The sequence below is a fragment of the Sciurus vulgaris genome, assembly GCF_902686455.1.
Source record: "Sciurus vulgaris genome assembly, chromosome: 5".
In the NCBI taxonomy this organism is placed as follows: domain Eukaryota; kingdom Metazoa; phylum Chordata; class Mammalia; order Rodentia; family Sciuridae; genus Sciurus; species Sciurus vulgaris.
Window position 1 is genome coordinate 81,377,756 of NC_136465.1, and position 20,691 is coordinate 81,398,446.

At 36.5% G+C, this 20,691-nt stretch overlaps 2 protein-coding genes across 4 annotated transcripts in view; both read left to right on the plus strand.

The window, feature by feature from the left end:
• BORCS5 (BLOC-1 related complex subunit 5) overlaps nucleotides 1–20,691 on the plus strand; it is a 93,213-nt gene that overhangs the window by 64,817 nt on the left and 7,705 nt on the right. For all 3 annotated transcript variants that reach the window (XM_079140078.1, XM_079140079.1, XM_079140077.1), the window contains one exon: nucleotides 4,961–5,118. In XM_079140078.1, coding sequence (XP_078996204.1) covers nucleotides 4,961–5,118 — 158 coding nt within the window. The remainder of the gene's footprint in view (nucleotides 1–4,960; nucleotides 5,119–20,691) is intronic.
• On the plus strand, nucleotides 1,752–2,429 carry LOC306661526 (large ribosomal subunit protein uL6). The gene has a single exon (XM_079140514.1). The coding sequence runs from the start codon at nucleotides 1,767–1,769 to the stop codon at nucleotides 2,343–2,345; it is 579 nt and encodes a 192-aa protein (XP_078996640.1). The 5' UTR covers nucleotides 1,752–1,766; the 3' UTR covers nucleotides 2,346–2,429.

A 20,691-nucleotide genomic window follows, 5' to 3' on the forward strand; every position in this document is an offset into this window, starting at 1 on the left:
AGCCCAAGTTAATACCCATATGGCTTGGTACTATGCTTTAGAAAAACTGGTTTCCCCCCCACACACACACCTAACGTTTCAGAATGAAAAGGATTACTCAGCAAAATGTTTTCCAAATTTCTAACCCTAATGATTTTTCCACTCAATACTTTACACAAAAAGGTAGGTACAGATGGCAGTTTGCTGGCTCTGTAGATACCAAGTCTAGGACCTCAGGCATTCCCTGGGGCCCATTCTTCACCCATGTATAAACAAAGTGGTTTCAACATGGTTTTAGGAAATATCTCCAGTTAAATATCTCCAAAATTTAACATATAGAATGTTTAGACCAATGTTTTTAACTCAGTGAACATCTACTCTGTGTGCTTCACTATATTAAGCTAAAGAAGAATTAGAAAACTAAAACTAATGGACGCCCTGTTCCAAACAGTAAGAAAGACATAATTTAGAAACTTCTTTCATTTAACATGAAAAACAACCAAAAATGTGTGCACAAATGTCTTTCTTGTAGAGTATTAGGAGTGAAGTGTATGATGTCTCTATATAATTATTAATGGCTCAGCAAAAGAAAAAAATTTATATAGTGAGATATGGATATGACAAAACATTAGTTCAGTTTAGATGGTGAGTATTTAGGTCTACTTCTTTGCCCTATTTTTCTACAGTTTGAGAATTTTCACAATAAAAAAGAAAAATCCCTATTATAAATAATTGCAAAACTATTCAAAAATAATTTGTAGGGTGCTGCTATTCATTCTCTGTTAATGGTAAGACAATGTTGTATTCATTGCCTCTAGAATTTGCCTGAATTGCCATGACTTTGTTGCTTCAAAGGTAGGAAAAGTGGCCCATCTTCTTTTTTTTTTTTTTAATTCTCTATTCTGTCTTGCCCCTCTGGGATCCATAGAAGGGTTCATGGCAGATATTTCGAGATTCACAGGTGATAGAAGCACATTCTAATGACAGACCTATGTACCTGAGTTACGGTTTTAGATGGTTAGGGGGAGAATACAGTTGTGATTCAGAAAAATGACTCAAAGTGTAATTCCTTTGACTTTCAAGTGAGCTAGGCAAATTAAACAACTTGGTGTGCCTTTTAGACCTGGCAACTTTCTCAAGTCCTCTTCTTGCCCTCCCATACATTTTTCCTTAAGAAGTAGAGTAAGGGTTTTGTTTTGTGAGCTAAGGTTGGGTGCTAGCCTCTCCGCTTCAAGCATCTGGTAGCTTGAAAGAGCAGATCAACACTTAGACAAGGCCTCACTTACAGATGTATGTGAAACATGCAGAGGAGTGATCCTGGGAAGCTCCTTCCTTCATGAAGTCTTTCTTAGCTCTTTCTTTCCTAGGATTTCAGTAGAAGACTGTATCCTTTATTCTAACTTGAAAGTCTTTTATGTGGCAGGTGCTATGCTAGACACAAGTGTTGTAAAGAAACACAAGGTCCTTATCTTCAACTAACTCAGTTTATTACCACACTTTTAATCAACTTGGAGAAGATGCTGTTAGAAGGTTTGTTCAGTCATGGAAGTTTTGGTCAGGATGGAATATATGGAACTGGTTTTTAACTTAAAGAAAATGGAGTACTGCAGTGGGGGAAAAAGGGAGACCTGCCTAAGAAGACCCTTCTGATAGATGGGAAAGACAAAAAGCCACTTTTTGTTAAAACAAATTTATTTATTTAAAAAATTTTCAAGGGGTAATGCATTCATTTAGTTAACAAAATTATGTTAAAAGTGTATTATGGCTTTGCCGCACCTACTGCGAGAATGAAGACCATTCTCAGCAATCAGACTGTCGACATACCAGAAAATGTCGACATTACTCTGAAGGGACGCACAGTTATTGTGAAGGGCCCAAGAGGAACCCTCCGGAGGGATTTCAATCATATCAATGTAGAACTCAGCCTCCTTGGAAAGAAAAAGAAGAGGCTTCGGGTTGACAAATGGTGGGGAAATAGGAAGGAATTGGCCACTGTTCGCACGATCTGTAGTCATGTACAGAACATGATCAAGGGTGTTACACTGGGCTTTCGTTACAAGATGAGGTCTGTGTACGCTCACTTCCCCATCAATGTTGTTATTCAGGAGAATGGGTCTCTTGTTGAAATCCGAAATTTCTTGGGTGAAAAATATATCCGCAGGGTTCGTATGAGGACAGGTGTTGCTTGCTCAGTGTCTCAAGCTCAGAAAGATGAATTAATCCTTGAAGGAAATGATATTGAACTTGTTTCAAATTCAGCTGCTTTAATTCAGCAAGCCACAACAGTGAAAAACAAAGATATCAGAAAATTTTTGGATGGTATTTATGTTTCTGAAAAAGGAACAGTTCAGCAGGCTGATGAATAAGATCTAAGAGTTATCCAGCCACAGAAACAACAGTCCTGGAGAGTCAATTTGATATTCAGTGATGCAATAAAAGATATCTATTGACTTTGGACTTAATCTTCTCCAACAGGTTGAATAAACTTTAGTGTCCTTTCAAAGGAACAGAACAGGAAAAAAAAAAAAAAAAAAAAAAAAAGTGTATTATGAAGGTTTCCCTCTCTTTCCTTGCTGTCCATCGAATTCTTATATATCATTCCAAAGTTTTTTCTTAAATTTAAACATAAATCTCAACAGTTTTATTTACTTACATATTCCCATTTTTACATGATGATAGCATACTCCATTTGCTATTCTCTGTTACCCCTTTTTTATTAGTGTATTACGGAGATTTTTTTCCATGGGAGAGCATCCTCGTTATTTTTTGTGTTCACGTATTATTAGTTATAGATGTACCTTGATTTAACAAGCCTCCTATTGGTGGATATCAAGGTCTTTGCTGACCTTTTGCTATTAACTGTCACTGCTATAATGAATACTTATGTAAATATATGCACCTTATATGTCATTTAGCATGTCATAATATGTGCATAAATTCCTCAAAGTGAAATCACTGCATCAGAGGCTATAAGCATTTATAATTTTATTATCCACATCAAATTGCTCTCCAAAGCAGTGTTACTGACTTACACACTAATCAACAAAGCCTGTTTGCTCATTACTCCACTTATGGAATGTTTTTCATGCTTTTGGAGTTTTACAAATTTGACAGGTGAAAAATGGACTTGCAGGGAAGTTTTGTTTTCCTTATGAGTGAATTTATGCATCTTATGGTTGAGGCTTTGATATTTCCTTTTCTGTGAAATGTCTTCATATCCTTCGTTCATCTCTCTTTTGCTATTTTTTTTTTTTTTTTTTTTTTTTTGCCATTTTCTAGGAGCTTTCTCTATTAGAAAGATTACCCTTGTGATTGGAGTTTCAAATATTTTTCCCACGTTTTTGGTTTTTTATATCTTAATTTACCTTTTTTTGTCATAAGGAGCCTTGGGTTTTATATTTTTAAATTTGTCAATGTTTCCTTTATGACTTTTTCATTATCCTGGCCCACTATTGATGGCACAAATTCATTTATTCCTCTTTTCATGGTGCCTCCATGAGAGCAGGACTGGTGAAGTGCCCCTCAGGATGAGCATTGATGTGAATCTGTCCCAGTCATGCCTACGCATGTACCCTGTATTTTGCTGTACCTTGTGCTATAGCATTGGCTCTAGTATGAGATAGAGCATAGTGTAGCATAGTGGTTCTCAAAGTATGGTAGCAGGATCCCTAGGATCTTTAAGACCCTACTAGGTAGTGTCTAAGGTCAAAACTATTTTTTGTAATAATTCTTAGACATTATTCTCATACGAATAATGATGGAGTTTTCCAGAGGCTTTATGATATGAAATAGCAGCAAATTAAATGCAGAAGCAGGTAAGATAATCCAGCTATTTTCTATTAAGGCAGTCATTTAAAAAACATAAACCAATGCCATTCTTCCCAGTTTTTTGTTTTGGAAAATACAGGTATTTCCCTGAAAATATAGTATTCATGTTAACATGTTATAGTTTTATCATTTTTAAAATTATTTAATATTTAAGTATTTTCTCAGTTGTAATTTTAAACAGGTGAATAGCAGTAGATAAAACCCACATATGTAAAAGCTCTTTGGGGTCTTCAGTAATTTTCTGAGGATGTAAAAGAGTCCTGATACCAAAAAATTTTGAGAATTGTTGCCTTGACAGAAAGCACTTGGCCAAAAGTTTATAGGCTTAACTTCTGGCCAAGACTTTACTTTATGACTGTGATCAAGTTACTTAACCTCTTTATTTGGTTTCTTTGTAAATGCTAATAATTTTACCCTGTTCTGCACACTTTAAAGAAAAGAGAATTCTTTGGTTTCTCTTCAGATCGTATAAATATTTTGCCTTTTACTAAAGAAAAGAAAGGTAATTATATATATGAAAGGCTTTGAAAATATAATGCTCTCTGCTAAAATTAGCGGGGGTGGGTGATAATAGTTATGTAACTAAACTCATGGTGAAAGAAAATACAAAGAACTAGAGTTCAGGTCACGTTAGCAGATGGTCTACTTGTTAAATTTTTTCATTTCAGCATCTCCTAGCAGTTTCCTTACACATTTTGTTCTCAGTTTGTTAGACACCCTTTTTAATTATTGTGAGAAATTAAATATGTCTTCCAGCATTTTCAGTCAAGTAGGGATTTATACTCCTAATACCTGAAGTTGTGGGATAAAGTCAGATGCTATAAGAGAAACACATACTAGCTAGATGGCTTTGGGAAAGATACTCAACCTGTTTTTTGGCTACCTCATCTGTAAAACGAGGCTAAAAGTGCCTTATTTTCCAGAGAATTTTGAGTGTGGAAGACAATGCACAGGAAGCATTTGGCAAAAGTGGTTAGTACATGATAGATGCTATATAAATGATAATTGCAATGATTGTCATTAGCATATAAAAATATGCAAGATTAAATTTGTCTCTGTTCATCAGAGAATTTATTACACTAGTTTATTCATGAATATATTAGCAAAAACTTCCATTTCATTTTGTTCTTTTTTTTTTTTTCATCTGTTGAAGGGCTATTGAGTGGCCAGACTTCCCCAACAAATACCAAATTGGAGAAACTGGATTCTCAGCAGGTGTTGCAGCTCTGCCTCCGATACCAGGATCACCTGCACCAGTGTGCAGAAGCTGTTGCTTTTGATCAGAATGCTTTGGTTAAACGAATCAAAGAGGTAATGTGCTGTGGGAAGATAGCATTGCTGATTCATTGTTGTGGATCCCTGTAACTCTTGATTGCTTTGCTACTGGGCATAATAGCCAGTGATCCCGATTTTATGGGAATTAGTTATTTTTCATCCAAGGTTTGGCATTTGTCCCCATTGCTTTGAGGAGATGGTCTTTCCTAGCAATAAATGTGATGGTGATGAGTGGTCCATAGAGTAGACTAATCTGGAGTTTGAATTCTGGTTCACTGCTAATTTGGTTGGAAGTTAAGTTCTCTTTGTTTCAGTTTCTTCGTGAAAAATGGGGCTAATAGTAGTAACCTAACTCAAGAGTTAAGTGACAGTGAAATTGCCCAGTAAGTGTTAGCTGTTATTAATATGTGTAAAGTCCTACCATGCTAATTTGTTCTAGCTACCATTATATCTTTGGATTGACTCTAGCTGTTTATTGTATATAATTTATATTTTTTTCCCAGTAGGTTATCATTTCTTTGAAAGTAGAAGCCTTGATATCTCCTTCAATTATATTTTTCACTGTATTAGCACATGAAAAGCTCAGATATTCTTCTTGATTGTATGGAAATGATTATGCCTACTTCACACTTCTTTTGTGAGGAAAAATAAAATATCATTCGTGTCAAAGTCTAGAAACCAAACAAAATGGTACAAATGTTGTAGGTTATTCTTTTAAGCACTAAAATGTATCATTGATGAAGCCACTGTTCAGCAAAGTTCTGGAAGCACCAAGGAATGAGTAAATGTATCTTCCAAAGTTTTCAATCAAGAAGGGGATTTATATTCTGACAACTAGAGGTAGTGTCATATAGGAAAAGGTCAGAAGCTCTATCTTGGAGAAACTATGCATGTGGATGACACTCTGTGGATTTGTTCAACAAATGGCCTTTGGGTCATTTATTCTGGTGAGAGAAGATGGACAGGTGTGGCTGAGTGGTAGAGCACTTGCCTAGCATATGTGAGGCACTAGGTTCAATTCTCAGCAACACATAGAAATAAATTAACTAAATAAAATCCATCGACAACTAGAAACAATATTTTAAAAGACACAAGTAATGATTTGAGAATCATTGGAAATTACTTTCCAATTAGTAATCGAGGTAGTGCATCCTTGATTACAAAGCAGTCAATAATTATATTAACAGATTTTAATATGTTAATACCTCCTATGTTTTAGTACTTATTTTTTATAAAATGTTGCCTGTATGTTCTTCTTTCATGGATTAAATACCTTCACTTGAAAAACTATTAAATATGACCTTTTGTATTACTTGGAGTTGATATGTCCTTGTAAATATTATACATTTATTTTACTATATTCTGGTCTACTTCAAAGTATGACTATGCATCAGCAATCATTTGGGGTTTTTTGGTTTGTTTGAATACTGATCTTTTCCCTCCCTGTGCCCCAGTAGGTCTAGGCTTTGGTTTTTGAATCATTATTATAATAATTTACCAAATGATACTGATTCTGCCCTTCATTAGGTGGAATTTGGGAACCATTGGTCTAGAGCACTATTTTATAAATTATATTCTACAAAACTGGTTCTAGAAAGAGAAGGACAAACTTTTGGCATACTGTCATCACTATTCGTTAGAGAGTGAGCACAGTGCATTTTTTTAAAGTTTTTACATGTCTTACAATAAAGAAAACCAGCACTTTTCAAACTTATTTGACCTCAGAACTCTTATCTTAAAGGTAATATCAATTAACATCCCATAGAAGTAAAGATTTTTTAGGACACTGAGAAATAAATGAATGCTCTTGTAGACATACAATTTAACCATTTTTGACCATTGTGCTGGAAATTAACTCTATTAATCTCAAAAGGAAGTTTTTAGAATAATAAATTGGCTTTTTGATGCTGCAACTTTTTAAAAGGTCTTCTAATCCAGATCTTGTTTTTCAGTTTAGCACAGTATATACAGATTGACTAGCTCAGTGTCAGATGCTGTGTAAAGTATTTAGTGGCTAGTAGTATCTCACAGAGCTCCTTATATACCACATTGTCATGACTTTAGAATAGTGCTTCTTGACCCTGGCCACATGTTAGAATGGATTGAAATATTTTCCTCTAATACAGATGATGGAAAATTTTACATGCACACTGAAGTAAATGGACTTAATATGGTGAAGTTTCATGTATTCATTGTTCAGTTACTGCATTCATCAACAAACCCCACTCAGTGACTGCCACATCCACAACTGGACTGCTTTATAGTTTCATTTTTATTCATATTTAAGTGTGTATCTTTAAAAGTAAGTATTCTTTAAAAAAGAAAACTGGTTTGGAGATGGATACACTTAACCTGATTTAAATATTACACAAAATATTCATGCATCAAAACATCACCTTACCCTACTAATGTATGCAATTTTCATGTTTTCAAATATCAGTTAAAAACAAATACAAAAAAAAATTAAAGTTTAAAGGTTAAGAAAGAAAGTTTTTTGATTTTAATTTAGACTTTGAAGTCACAAAAGTAATTTAGAGAATATCTGAGTACTCCTCTTGCAACTTGTTCTAAAGTGAGCATCTTACATAATCTTAGTACAGTGATCAAAACCAGGAAATGAGTGTTAGTGCAAAACTATTTACTAAATTGAGACCTTATTTAAATTTCACCACTAACAAAGGACTCCACAATACTATTACAGCTAAAATATTTACTAGTGATTCCTTAAATCATTTAGCATATCTGAGGTACTTTTCAGAAAATACAGATGCCAAAGACTTACTCCAGACTAATTAGATCAAAATTTTTGAAGGGTAGTGTGAGAAGGGAAGGGAAGCTAAGTGTTGGTATTTAAGAAATTGCTCTAGGTGCTTCTTAGTATATATCCAGAATTATTGGCATTCTAGAACTCTCATTTAAAAATATTTAACCGAATTTAAAATTGTTTGAATAGTCAGTGCAAACTGAGCATCCCTAATTCAAAATCTGAAATGCTCCAAAGTCCACAATTTTTTGAATTGCTGACTTGATGCCACAAATGGAAAAGTCTATACCTGACCTCATGACAAGTTGCAGGTGCATTAAAAATAATGTATAAAATTACCTTCTGGCTGTGTATGTAAGTTATACAGTACACAGAAATGAATTGTTTGTTTAATGTGGGTGCTATTCCTAAAATATCTCATTATGTATATGCAAATATTCCAAAATCTGAAACATTTTTGGTGCCAAGCATTTTGGACAAGGGATATTCAACCTTAAAACTAAAAGTTTAATGATTAAGGAAATATAAATTTGAATTTATTTTAGGTTCAAAGAGAAGTCACCAAAAATAATTCAGAGTACATGAATACTCCCTATGAATACCCAGGATTATTGCAAAACAGAGAACAACAGTACTCACAGTACTGAACAACATCTCAGAAGCTCTCTCAGGGCAGAGGATGTAAACATGTTTCAAAGTTTCCATTGGTGACTTAATGTGTCAGTTGTGTCTCTGTTGGTAAGTATTATTAGCAAACTCCTGGAACATGTGTATCCATTTTTGCTCACTGTAAACCTAACACTGAGATTAATCACTTCCAAATGAATAAGGCAAAGGATGTTGCTTCAGTCAAAAACTTTGATATTATTTCAGATGTTTCCTGGAAATTTGGTTAGAAGTGTGAGGAAGTAACATAATGCTATATAGTATGTTGAAAAGTAGGAAAGCTTAGTAACCATGGAGAATATGTATTAGTGGAAATGCAGAACCTGATTCAACTAGAGGTTCATAAAGTTACAGTGCCTGGATCTCTGAAGTTCAGATTAAGGGGAAACATGACCATAACAATTTCTGATTCAGATAAAAGAAAATCTAAGTTAGCTAAGCTCACCTTGTGTTAGGTATGAATGATGCTCTTGAATTATAAGTTAATGTTTACAGCTGTACACATGAGAGGAGAGAGAAAATGAAAGTAGTTGCTTTTCACAGTCAATCTTATAATACACCTTGATCAGTAGTTTCCTTAATGGCTATGGGATGACCACCTTCACTCAACCAGCCAGCATTACTTAACAACTATTATGGACCTACTTAGTGGGAGGTCCTTTGTGGGTTGCCAAGAAACCCGACATTGTCCTTCTCTGAGAGCATAACATGAATGAGAGAATTAAGACACATAGAGCAAAACTATGAAAGATAAGGTACTATCAGTAGAGAATGACTGACTAAAGTTCTGTATGAGTTAAAGATCAGGATTTCCTGGGACAGTTGGAATTTAGCTAGGTCTTAGAAAATACCAGGATTTGGGAAATGAATGAAGAGGAAGAGGGGAGCATTACTGGTGGGGGAACAGCTTAACAGTTGTCTTGGAAGGAAATTAATTTTGGGGCTTTAGGGACAATAAGGAAACTGATTTGACTTTTGGTAAACATGCTCAAAAAAATCTGCATTCGGAACCATTCAATGAATGTTGGAGTTGGAAGACCCCTACAGAGACCCTCTAATCCAGCACTCTCATTATTTATGTATAGGAATTGAAGGGTGTTAGAGCAATTTACCAGGGGTCACAAGTGAGTTTTGGCCAAAATTGTTTTAAATGAATAAGATCAAGGGGGATTTTTGTTTTTAGTTTCTTTTTTTTTTTTTTTTTTTTAGGTAGTACTGTTGAACATGTTTATAGGTCCAGGGACAAGAGGCAGAAAAGACAAGAACAAAGATGAAAGGGAAAATGGAGTCTTAGAGGTCAGAGGAGCCTAGAGAGTGTGGGGCTTAGCCCCCTGCAGAGCCTTTGTTTTGTTAGCACAGGGCAGATGCAGGCAAGTTTCTGAAGGGAGGATACCTGCAAACCAGTCAAACCCAGGAGCTTGGGTATTGTCTGTGAAGAAGCAGGAGACTTTTCCTTGAGAGTGACCATGGTGGTTGGGTAGTGGCACAGTAATGACCATTATGAGGCATGAAGGGCTCTGTTGAGATTGGGAAAACTTGCATTTGATTTTTGTATTTGTGGACAGTTTGGCATGGTGGTTCTGAGTATGAACTAGAGAGCCCCACTGCTGAAGTTCAAATCTTGGCACTGCCTCTTACTAGCTGTGTGACCTTGGACAAGTTATTTAACCCTTCTGATCCTCAGTTTCCTCTTTTGCTCAATGGGTAAGGATAGGATCTACATGAGAAGTTTTTTTGAGGATTAAATGAGTTACTCTGTGTAAAGTGCCTGGGCCTGTGCCTGTCACATAGTAAACACTTTAGTGTCAGCTCTGGTTACCATCTTAAATATAAATGATGACTGAAGGAGAAAGGCCTTATCACTGTGAAGTGGCCCACATGAGGTTTCTTGACCCCAGCAGCAGCCTAATTATTGGCCATTTTACAACTCTGCTCATACAACCCCAGTGTGATAACTGAAAAGAGGTAAGGCGATCCTCTTAGTGCACTGTTTCCCTCAAATGCTGCATGATTTCTTTCATGCTGTAAATATGTAATTTGGGGAATGTTTTTTCTTTTAAAATAATTATTTTATTGGTTCTTTGTTATACAATAGAATCCATTTTGATAAGATTACACAAACATATAATATATCTTATTCTAATTAGGATCCCATTCTTGTGGTGGGCACAATGGTAGGGTTCATTTAGGTAATTTAATATATGTACATAGGAAAATTATGTTAGATTTATTCTATTGTCTTTCCTATTCCTATCCCCTCATGGAATTTTTGTAGTTAATTTAACTGTTTGTTCTGAGAGATGTGAAAATGCATGGTAACAAATGATCTATCCAGGCCATGGATATATCACTTTTTATCATTTTGATGGTCTTCTATGATATATCATCCTTTCTAGTTAAGGATTCAAGTTTGCATATAGATATTTTCAGTTTTAGGTCACGTCTATCATTGAAATTTGGGTTGATTGAAAAGCAAATGAGAAAGAAACAGTTCCTTCTCGTGTGTTTTTCCTTGCAGGTGGAAGTCCTAAGGGAAAGAAGATGATAGATACACAGCCCCAGGAAGACATAGTTTGAGTCATTTAGGGCTTCTCTTGTCAATGACCTAGTTCATGTTTCCATTTAACTGTAGTTGCTGTCAGTGGGTAAATGTGTTCATATGAGACTGGAATGCCTTACCATACCTAGCCTGAATCTCCTTTAAACAACAATATTGGTAATTCCTGTCGCTGCTTTTAAACGTATTCTGGCATTATTTGCTGCTTTCTTGACCTGAAATTATAAAATGAATCAGAAGTACTTATTTTAAAACTAAAAATTTTGACAAGAATATTGAGATAACTTCTTTTTACTGAAAGACAAAAGCAAGGTATTTTAAGAAAATTTTGTGTTCCCTTTCTATCCTAGAAGTTACTCTGGTATAAATTTCGGGTTGAGAACAGGCAATATAATTATAACCCTCCCCCTTTTCATTCTTTGGGCAACCTTTGTTTTCAGCAAGTAATTTAGCTGGTCCCTAGGGTGGCAGGAAATGTAAATAGGAGATTTGTCTTATTCTGGTTCACCTGGTGGTAAGGTATGCTGTACAATTCTTGGGTCTGGTCCCATACTTTTTTTATACCAGCACTATCTTGCCAAAAGAAAGAAAGCCTGGAAGAGAACTGAGTCTAGTTTATTACTTGCCAAAAGGAAACATAGGCTTATGTTTTTTGGCAAGGCATGAGCGCAAAGCCTAGTTGTTTGACTGCTTTGAGATTTAATTCCATTCACATTCTGGATACTGACAGATGAGTATATGTGAACAACTGCATTTCACCCTAGTTTGCCTTCCTTAAATATGCCCCTAGATAGGTAGCTCCACCTCCCCTACTAGTAGTAGCCACATGTACTAGGCACTGGAGCCTTTGTCCTTCTGCCTGCCCCCATTCATTTCCAGTCTGCCTGAGTGAGCAGTGTGGAGGTCCTCTCTTAATGCAGAACCTCAGAGTACCTGTGGTTATAAACTAGCAGATTGGCAGTATTTAGGGCACCTGGGATGTAGAAATGGTACTAGGACTGGGAGAAGATATTCCCTGTCCTGTAAGTCTTTAGTGAAAACACAATAACAAGGAATTTTAGCAAATTTTGACATTGCTTCTGCTATATATTGGATCTTGAGTGCTCCCCAACCTGTTCAGTGTTTCTCTTTCATTTTCTGGCCATCAAGTGAGAGGTTTTACTCTGTCACAGACACCTGCCATCATGTGCTGCTTCAATACTGGCCCAAACACTTATGGGCTGGAACCCTCAAAACTGTGAGGGTTCCAGAATAAACTTTTACTTTTTATAAGTCAAATATCTTATTTTGTTATAATAATAGAAAGCTGACTAACACAGTTACAATGCCTGAAACAGTGTCTGGCACATAGTAAACAAAATAAATATTTGTTAAATGAATAACTTAATAGATTCTTCAGTTATTTCATCCTATTAACTAGTAAGCTTTCTCATTTTGTTAGAAAATATTTTGCAAGTTGCAGTAGGCAGAGTAGACTAAACAGCTGTAAACTGATTCAAAGATGTGTAATGGCTCAAATACGACAGAAGTTTGTTTCTTGCTCATGTTCAAGGTAGATATTTCTGGTTAGCAGGTGACTCTCATCCATTGAGTTCAGAAATTCATATTCCTTCCATTTTGTGGCTCTGTCATCCCCACATTACTGTAAGACCACAGATAGCATTCGGTTTTCAAAAAGGAGAGTGGAATAGCATAAATGGGAGTGTCTTGTGCAGTGAACCTGTAAGTGTTGCATATCACTTTGGCCAAATTTCAATGACATAACCACAGCTAAATCCAGAGGCTGGGAAATGTACATATGTACCCATGGTTATACTAAATTTGAGCAATGTTTTGGACATCTGTGTCATCTTTTAACTAAAATGCATCTGTAGCCCAACTTTTGAGATTTAGAAGGGCTGTTGCAAAGTTCTGTGGTAAATTTTACTTGGTTTAAGTCCTCTTGCCAATGAAAACCAAAGAGCTTTAAGAAGATTATGCTTTCAACTACAAGTGAAAAAAAACAGGACTTAACATTATATATTTAAGATTTCAGCTGTTAGATATTCTTAGAAGATTTGAAAGAAGGAAAAATGACAGCTAATTAGTTGTGGTTGCACTTCAGTGATGATATATCAGTGAAATTTCTTTCAGCTTGCTGCTCTTTTATTTTTTATATTTTACATAATCTCTCTTGAATTTGGATTACTTTTTTCTGTCTCTGTATGCAGACTTATGATTTACTGAGATAGAACTTTAGGTATATGTGTGCCTTCACATGTTCCTTTCATTTGTGAAATAGCTCAATACCAGCCTGTGTTGTAGGTATCGAGTAGTAATCACTAAAGAAAACAGATAGAATGCTTCCTTCATAAATCTTATATTCCAGTGGGGAAACAGGTAAAGAAGCAAAGCATATAAGGTGGTGATAAGTGCTAAGAATGAAAAAATAAAGTGAGAAAAGGGATGTGTAATGTCAATGGGATAGAAATTATAGATTCCTAGAAAGGAATTTTTAACATAAAGACCTGCTGGCTGATACAGAGCTAGTCAAGAATCTCCTTATGATTGTTGACCAGTGACAGTCACATACCCAAGATCGTACTCATTATCAATCTGCTCATGTTCATCTGGATATCTAAAGTCTTATTTACTTCTTTTATTAGTTGGATGATACATACAGATCTATACTCCTCTTAAAAACTCATAAGTTTTTCAGACTCCTGTAGGCTGTGTCCTCAAAGCTTGAGGCAATGCAACAATTAACTTTCTTCTGCCCATGCTAATAAACTACACACTAATATTGTAAGACTTCAGTTGATATCTTGTCAAGACTCCACAGTTACCATTCTACATGAGTAGAGAGAGCTTATCACTTGCCTCAGGTCTGATCAAGTCATTACCGGATATTGCCCATGATAGCTACACTGAGCCCAGAATGAAGGAAAAAAGGAATGTGAAAGTACTCTGCAGGACTGTAAGGAACTATATAGGAAAAAAATTTTTTTTTGGAATAAAAATCATTTATTTCAAACTCAACAAGACTCATGAGGGATTGCAAAATGTTATTTGTGTGAAATGTGAGCATTAAATGTGGCACAGTTACAGTGCAGTTTCAGTAATATGTCCCAAATTACCTCAGTTTCTTCTCTTTCCTTCCCCATCTGGAAGTTTAAGAATTCTCCCTTGACCTTGCTGAGACTTGGATTCTGTGCAATCAGCCACTCATTTGTCTTTCTATCTTGTATGGTAATGGTCATAGCTGTATTTTCCAAAATCCATGAGATTCAGACTGCTGTCTGCTCTCCACTCTTGCTCTGTGCCTCCTATTGCTGTCCTCCTGCTAGGGTCTGCTCCCATCTTTGCCTGCTCCATCACTGAGTGCCAATAATAGCCTATATACATAAAGTGTTCCCAGTTGCCCTTGGCCAGAAGGAATCTCCTGCCTCCCTTCCTCCTCTGGTACTCAGGAAATGTTTGCTGGATCTGTTTATGTAGCAAAGTTGAGCTTAGCTCTCTGCATGAGGAATAATATGGGTCTCTGAACTCTAGATCAGGTAAGTTGTGAAAAACTGACAGCTGTGGTTTTTTTATTACTAGTACGAGTAATGATAGTAGGTAACTGTTAACTATTGTTCCCGACTAGGATATCAGGAGCAGTCATCCAGCATAGTGTTTGGGAGCACATGGCTGGCATCAGTGGCAGTATATTGTGCTGGTATCATCATTACCATCATGTTGTATCCTTTTGGTTCTTTTTTCACAGGCAGAAAATTTTTGTTTTAAGATAGTTCCCTCCACACTACATTTAGGGTCTTTTCTCCATTCTGAGTCAAAAAGTATTATGGACTGAGGTTGTGGCTTAGTGATGGAGCATTTGCCTGGCATGTGAGGCACTGGCTTCATTTCTCAGAATCATAAATAAATAAATAAATAAATATCCACTGACAACTAAAAAAATATTTTAATAAATTGTGCAATTTAATAAAAAGTGTTCATTGGTATTTTGGTTACATAAATGAGGGCATTTTAGAGTACTTAAACCACAAAGCCATGCCTTTCCTTCTTTTTCTTTTCTCTTCAGGTCTTTAAAGGCTTTTTACCTCCCACCTCTACTTGTTCATGCCTAATGCTTACTTTTCCTTAATCCAGTATTTCTTTCTGGTTTTCCCTTCATAGTATCACAGTATACTTTTACATTTGAAAAACAGTGTTTTTAGGATGCAGCCACAGATCAAAACAAAATAAAACAAACTGGAAAAAAAAAAAAAAAAAACTGTAAAGATCCCACACTTACATTCTTTAAACAACCCTGCCTGTTTTGGGTTAACTTTTCCATATTCTTTTTCATGTGTTTGAGAAAGGGGATTACCATTTTCTCAGAGGACCGTGACAGTCATGGAGGTAGCTGGGGAGGGACATCAGGGAAGCCAGAGAATGGAGTTGTGCTGAGGGGCTTCCTTGTTCCCCACTGCCACTCTGGAGTGATTATAGAGAGGAAATCTTCAGAGAGAGAGAGGGCCACAGTGCTCCGCTTAAAGAGTAGGAACTCTCATGAAGATCTGAGATATCAAGGAAGACTGAGGAATGAGATTTCTACCCTCAAGTTCTTACCTTTACCCATGATCTTTTTCTTTTCCTGATTTTCTGTCTTTCAGTGTCATTTCCAAACCCTTTATGGGAGTTGGGGGTATATGATTTGCCTGATTTTAACATATTTAATTTGGCGAATTAAAAGTTTTTAGGTTTCTTTCCCATGTTGGCATATTGTCAAGAGTAAGAAGGAATAAGGAAGTTGGGCAAGCCATAAAATAATTATTGGAACAACACGAAGCAGTTCAGATTCCTGAGTTTCTGGTATCTCTTTAATTCTTTTGAAAACCTGAATAAAAATTTTTCCTTTACTGAGACATTTAGATATATTATTTGAACAAAAGAAACAGGGTTACTTCAAAATGTCCAGTATGTGGTAATGGATGCCACTCAGACTGTGGTGTAAGTAATGGAAACATAGGCAACAGTCTGCCCATTGTTTGTCTTGTGCAACAGGAAATGGAGAGTAATAAGCTGGAGAAGGCTTACGTAATAGGGAAGGAAACAGACGTGCACATAATTTTGACTGGTAGCTTTCTAATTGCAGATCTAGACTCACCTGAGCAGATTCCTATTCTTAGTGGACATGGAGATGTTTGATTTGATTTTTATGATTTGACTTTCAATATTGATTTACCATAGATTTTTATTTCCCTTATGGCCAAAAATGGTGTCTTAAAAAACTTCATTTTAGATTCCAGTTTTCATATACAGTTATAATTACTGGGCAGGATAGAACTATGAAAAATGAAATGTCACTTGCAGACTTCAGGGACTTCAGACAGTTGAAGTAATGTAGGGTGGTGGCCCTTGAAATCAGGAGATCTGAAGTCTAGTCCTGACTGTCAGGACCAACTGCCTAAATTTAGGCAAGCTGCTTAATCACTCTGCAACAGGCTTCATCTGTCAGAGGAGGAGGTAGGATTGAAAGAGTTCTCAAGACCCTTGCAGCTCTAAGATTTTTTGTTCTAAGCCCCCATGGTGAAGTGAAAGATTGTGAATTGTGTGTATAAATGAACAGTCTTAGTATAAAGGGTACAGACTTTGTCGGTGAAAATGTCATTCAAGCTAATCTGCTAACAAATAGTTTATTCGCTTTGGTATATTCTCTGTTTTTGTTTTGTAAATGTCCATGTTATATCTGGTGATGATATTTTTATTAAAATATAAATGTTGATGGTTAACTTTCCACTCCACCTGAAAACATTAAAACTTGCCATACAAATTCATCTGTTAAGGATTTTGAAAAGGTATTAAATGCTTTTGCTCAGCTGGGTACGTGTTTAAGTGAATTGGCATTTGAATTAATTTGCTGTGTTGAAAATACAGGAAAGGGTATGGTGAAAAAACATGGCTTTGAATTCTGGCTTGACTGTCAGTAGCTATGTGATCCAAATCCTCATCTTTAGTAGGAGAATGATATTTTTCCCTACAGGATTGTTGTGATAAATAAAGTTAGTAATATATGAAGTGCATAGTATAATAACTGACATTAGTAGATACTCAATGGATAATAATTAAAACATACACTATTTTATTACATTAATTACAATAACTAGGGAATCATTTAATATCATACAATGAGTTGCAGATGGACACAATACCTTTATTTTATTTATTTATTTTTATGTGGTGCTGAGGATTGGACCCAGTGTCTCACACATGCTAGTCAAGAACTCTTACCACTGAGCTACAACCCCAGCCCTCAAAATTGTTTTGGATATTCTATGTACTTAAAATTCTTTTCATCTATTTCTGGATTTGACTTGCTGATAATTTGGGTCCATTTATGGAATGGATCAGGCAGGTAAGCAAATAGGCCACACCATCCATTTTTAGGTATGTGGAACAAGTTTGAGCACATCCTACAGATACTAAATACCTTAGTGAAGCCTGCAATTATACCCACAAATAATCTCTATTTTTTCATCTGTCCTTTGAAATGTACTGCCACCAGAGACAGCAAATGAATATGTAGGGCAAGGTTTAGAGATGAGTTTGACTAAACCTTGAATTTCTTGAGGTCAGGGCTTTATCTCATTCATTCAACTAGTGTCAACAGAGATCTAAATTATGGTGGCTTACACAAAATCAAAGTTTATTCTTCTCACTCAGGCCTGCCTCTGCTCTTACTCACAAAAGGCTGCTTCTAGCTCACTGCTCTGCCAACCCTAGGACATGACCTTAGGTGTTCTTATGGTCTTCGCAGACTCTATCCACATTTCAACAGCAGCAGAATGAAGAGAGGGATCCAAAAGAAGAGGAGCAAAAATTGCAGTTCAGCTAGCTTTTAAGGAAGGTACCCAGAAGTTGCCATGACCCATGTGTACATCATGCCACCGATTGGAACTTAGTCATGTGGTCATAACAAGGTGAGGGTTTTGAGACAGGAGTTGTATAGAATAAATAGCTGTTCACTTTTTTTTGGGAAATAAATGTTTATTTAAATGGTTGGGTTTTTGTGTGTGTGTGTGTGTAAGTTTCTGAAACAGTTATTTGCAACTTTTATCTTTCTGAGTTTCCTGGAATCGTAATGACATTAACAAAAGACAGTGGAAAAGAAAAGTCATGTTGACGTACACAGTGAGCTGTGTGGGTGTAAGTAGTTTTGGTTCTTAGTACCTTCGTCCTCAGGACCTAGCATGGTTCATGGCACATGATCATGATCAATGTCTGCAACCAGTATATTACTAGATCACACTAAGCCAATGCTACTCATCTGTTCCTGACAATATAATAAAGGTTATACATGTGGTATCTCAGTTCTCAGGACAGTCCCATGAAGTTGCCATTTGTATTATCCCCATTACTTTACAGATGAGAAAACTGAGACTTACGCAAGTTTTCACTTATTCAAATATTTTTTTCAGGACCTACTATGTGCTAGGTACTGAGAATATAGCAGGGTTTAAAACATACCAAAATTCTTGCCCCAGTGGAATCTCCATTCTAAGTAATTTTCTAAAATTATATAACTATTGAATGGAGAGTGGTTAAACCTGGGTAGTGTGGATTTGTAACCATTGTTTGATTAGTAGATGAATGGACTGAAGAGAAGGGTGAACAAAAATCTTATCCATTTCACAGGTAGCCTCATGGTTACCCTTTAGCTACAATGTGGATGGTTAAGCTGCCATATTGTAAGCTGTGTCTTTTGGATGCTATGGAATATTCAGTGAGGGGACCTTAAACAATCTCATAATACCTCTTTATCAAGAAGAATGCAATTAGTATATGTGATATCATCTTAGAATCTGTGTGCCAAAGTAGAAATAGAAAAGGCAAATAAAAATGTTCCCAGATTGTCAAAATGGAAAAATTCAGAATTGCATTATATGCTGGTTTATTTTATAAAGTCATATCAGAAGTGTATGCCTGTAGTTCAAGGAACAAAGATAGGGATTATAGATCAGGTACAGTCTTGAGAATAAATGGCAGGGACATCAGAAATAGGCATCACCAGTTTTATCACAGTGTTCCATGTATTAAGTTCTTGCACAAATTGCAAGTTCCTTTGCAACTGATAATGGGAAATTTTAAAAGTGGTAACTCTCCCATTATGTGATTCAGTGGTCATTAATGTCATGCCATGTACAACTGAATTCTCATGTACCACCAGTAGTACATTTCTCTCATTTAGGAAATACTTGGGAAGGAAGATGCTGGATTTAGAAGATCTGGGTTCTATCACTCTGAGACCTTGCAGGTCACTCAACTCCAGGCTTCCTCTTTTGTGCTGTTTTTCTTCCATGGACTATGGAATTAACTCTTAAAAGATGTGATATAACATGAATGAACAGCATGCTTGAATATGTGTGCCTACCTATGCCTTAAACATCAAGTGGCTTTGGACAAAACCTCTGGGTAGATTAAACATGGGCCCCAGCTAGATGTAGACTTGGTTAGGGAAGTATATACCATTTAAACAAACACTTTGCAAAGATTGCTGTAAAAACTGAAGTTGTGTGTCAGGGTCAATGGATTGTCAAGGATGTTAGACATGCCAAGTTAAGAGCCTTGGAAGCCATTTCTTTTAAACTCAAGTGTGTCTTGAGTAAAATTAGGGTGGAGCACTGGGAATGCCCCTGGCAAGGGAAGTGTGTTAACCTGAGAAGGTTCTGAACCCTGGGCAGGCAGCTCAATGAGCCATGCTTTCTTATGGGGATTCTAACTTGTTCCACATGGGTGCATGGTCCCTCAGAAGGTAGAGTACTTCTAAGTCATCCTGAAAAGGCCTGGCATTTAATTGTTGTGAGCACTATACTTGCCACTGCTTCCAAAGTACTGAATGACTGAATAGAGCTGTAGAGAACTCCTGAAGGTACAAATTATTTCTACATGTTTTGGCATTTCCCATTAAGATGGATTTTTTTTCTCTCTCTCCCTCCCTGTACCTGCCTCTTACTAGCTGCTCTTTGTGTCCTCTAGGCATTTCAAAACATGAGAGGGAATACTAGCATAGAATAATCAAGTACTAATGTTGTTCAATCACTTTTATCAAAACTACTTTCAAGCCAGGTGTGGTGGCATGGTGGCACATGCCTTTAGTCCCAGCATTCAGGTTGCTGAGGTAGGAGGATCATTTGAGCCCAGGACTTCGAGACCATCCTGGGCAACATAGAAAGACACTGACTCTAAAACAAAAAACATTTTCAGAGGCTCAGTAGTAAGAGGTGTGAATGAGCACTGGGCCTGATGCTGGAGTTGACAAGGACATGTCCCTGGGATAGCCAAGAAGGAAGGGTTGAAGTAGTATTAAGAACTTGGAGATAGAAATGTGAATCTTGGAGGTTCAACTGTTTCTTCCCTGGTCTGGGAAGGAAATAAGGTGTCAGGGGGTGGAGGTGGGGTCCATGCAGAGATGGAGATACTGGCAGACAAAATGCAGGGGTTTCCCCATTTCTGTTTCTATGCAAGTGATGGGTTTTCTAAGTAGGGGAAAGGGTGCACAAGGCATTCCTCACAGTTGGACAAAGGGCTGGTCTACTGTATGGCTGCAGCCTTGGTTGGCATTTTTGGTCCTGGCAAGGAGAGCTACCCCTTCTCCTGT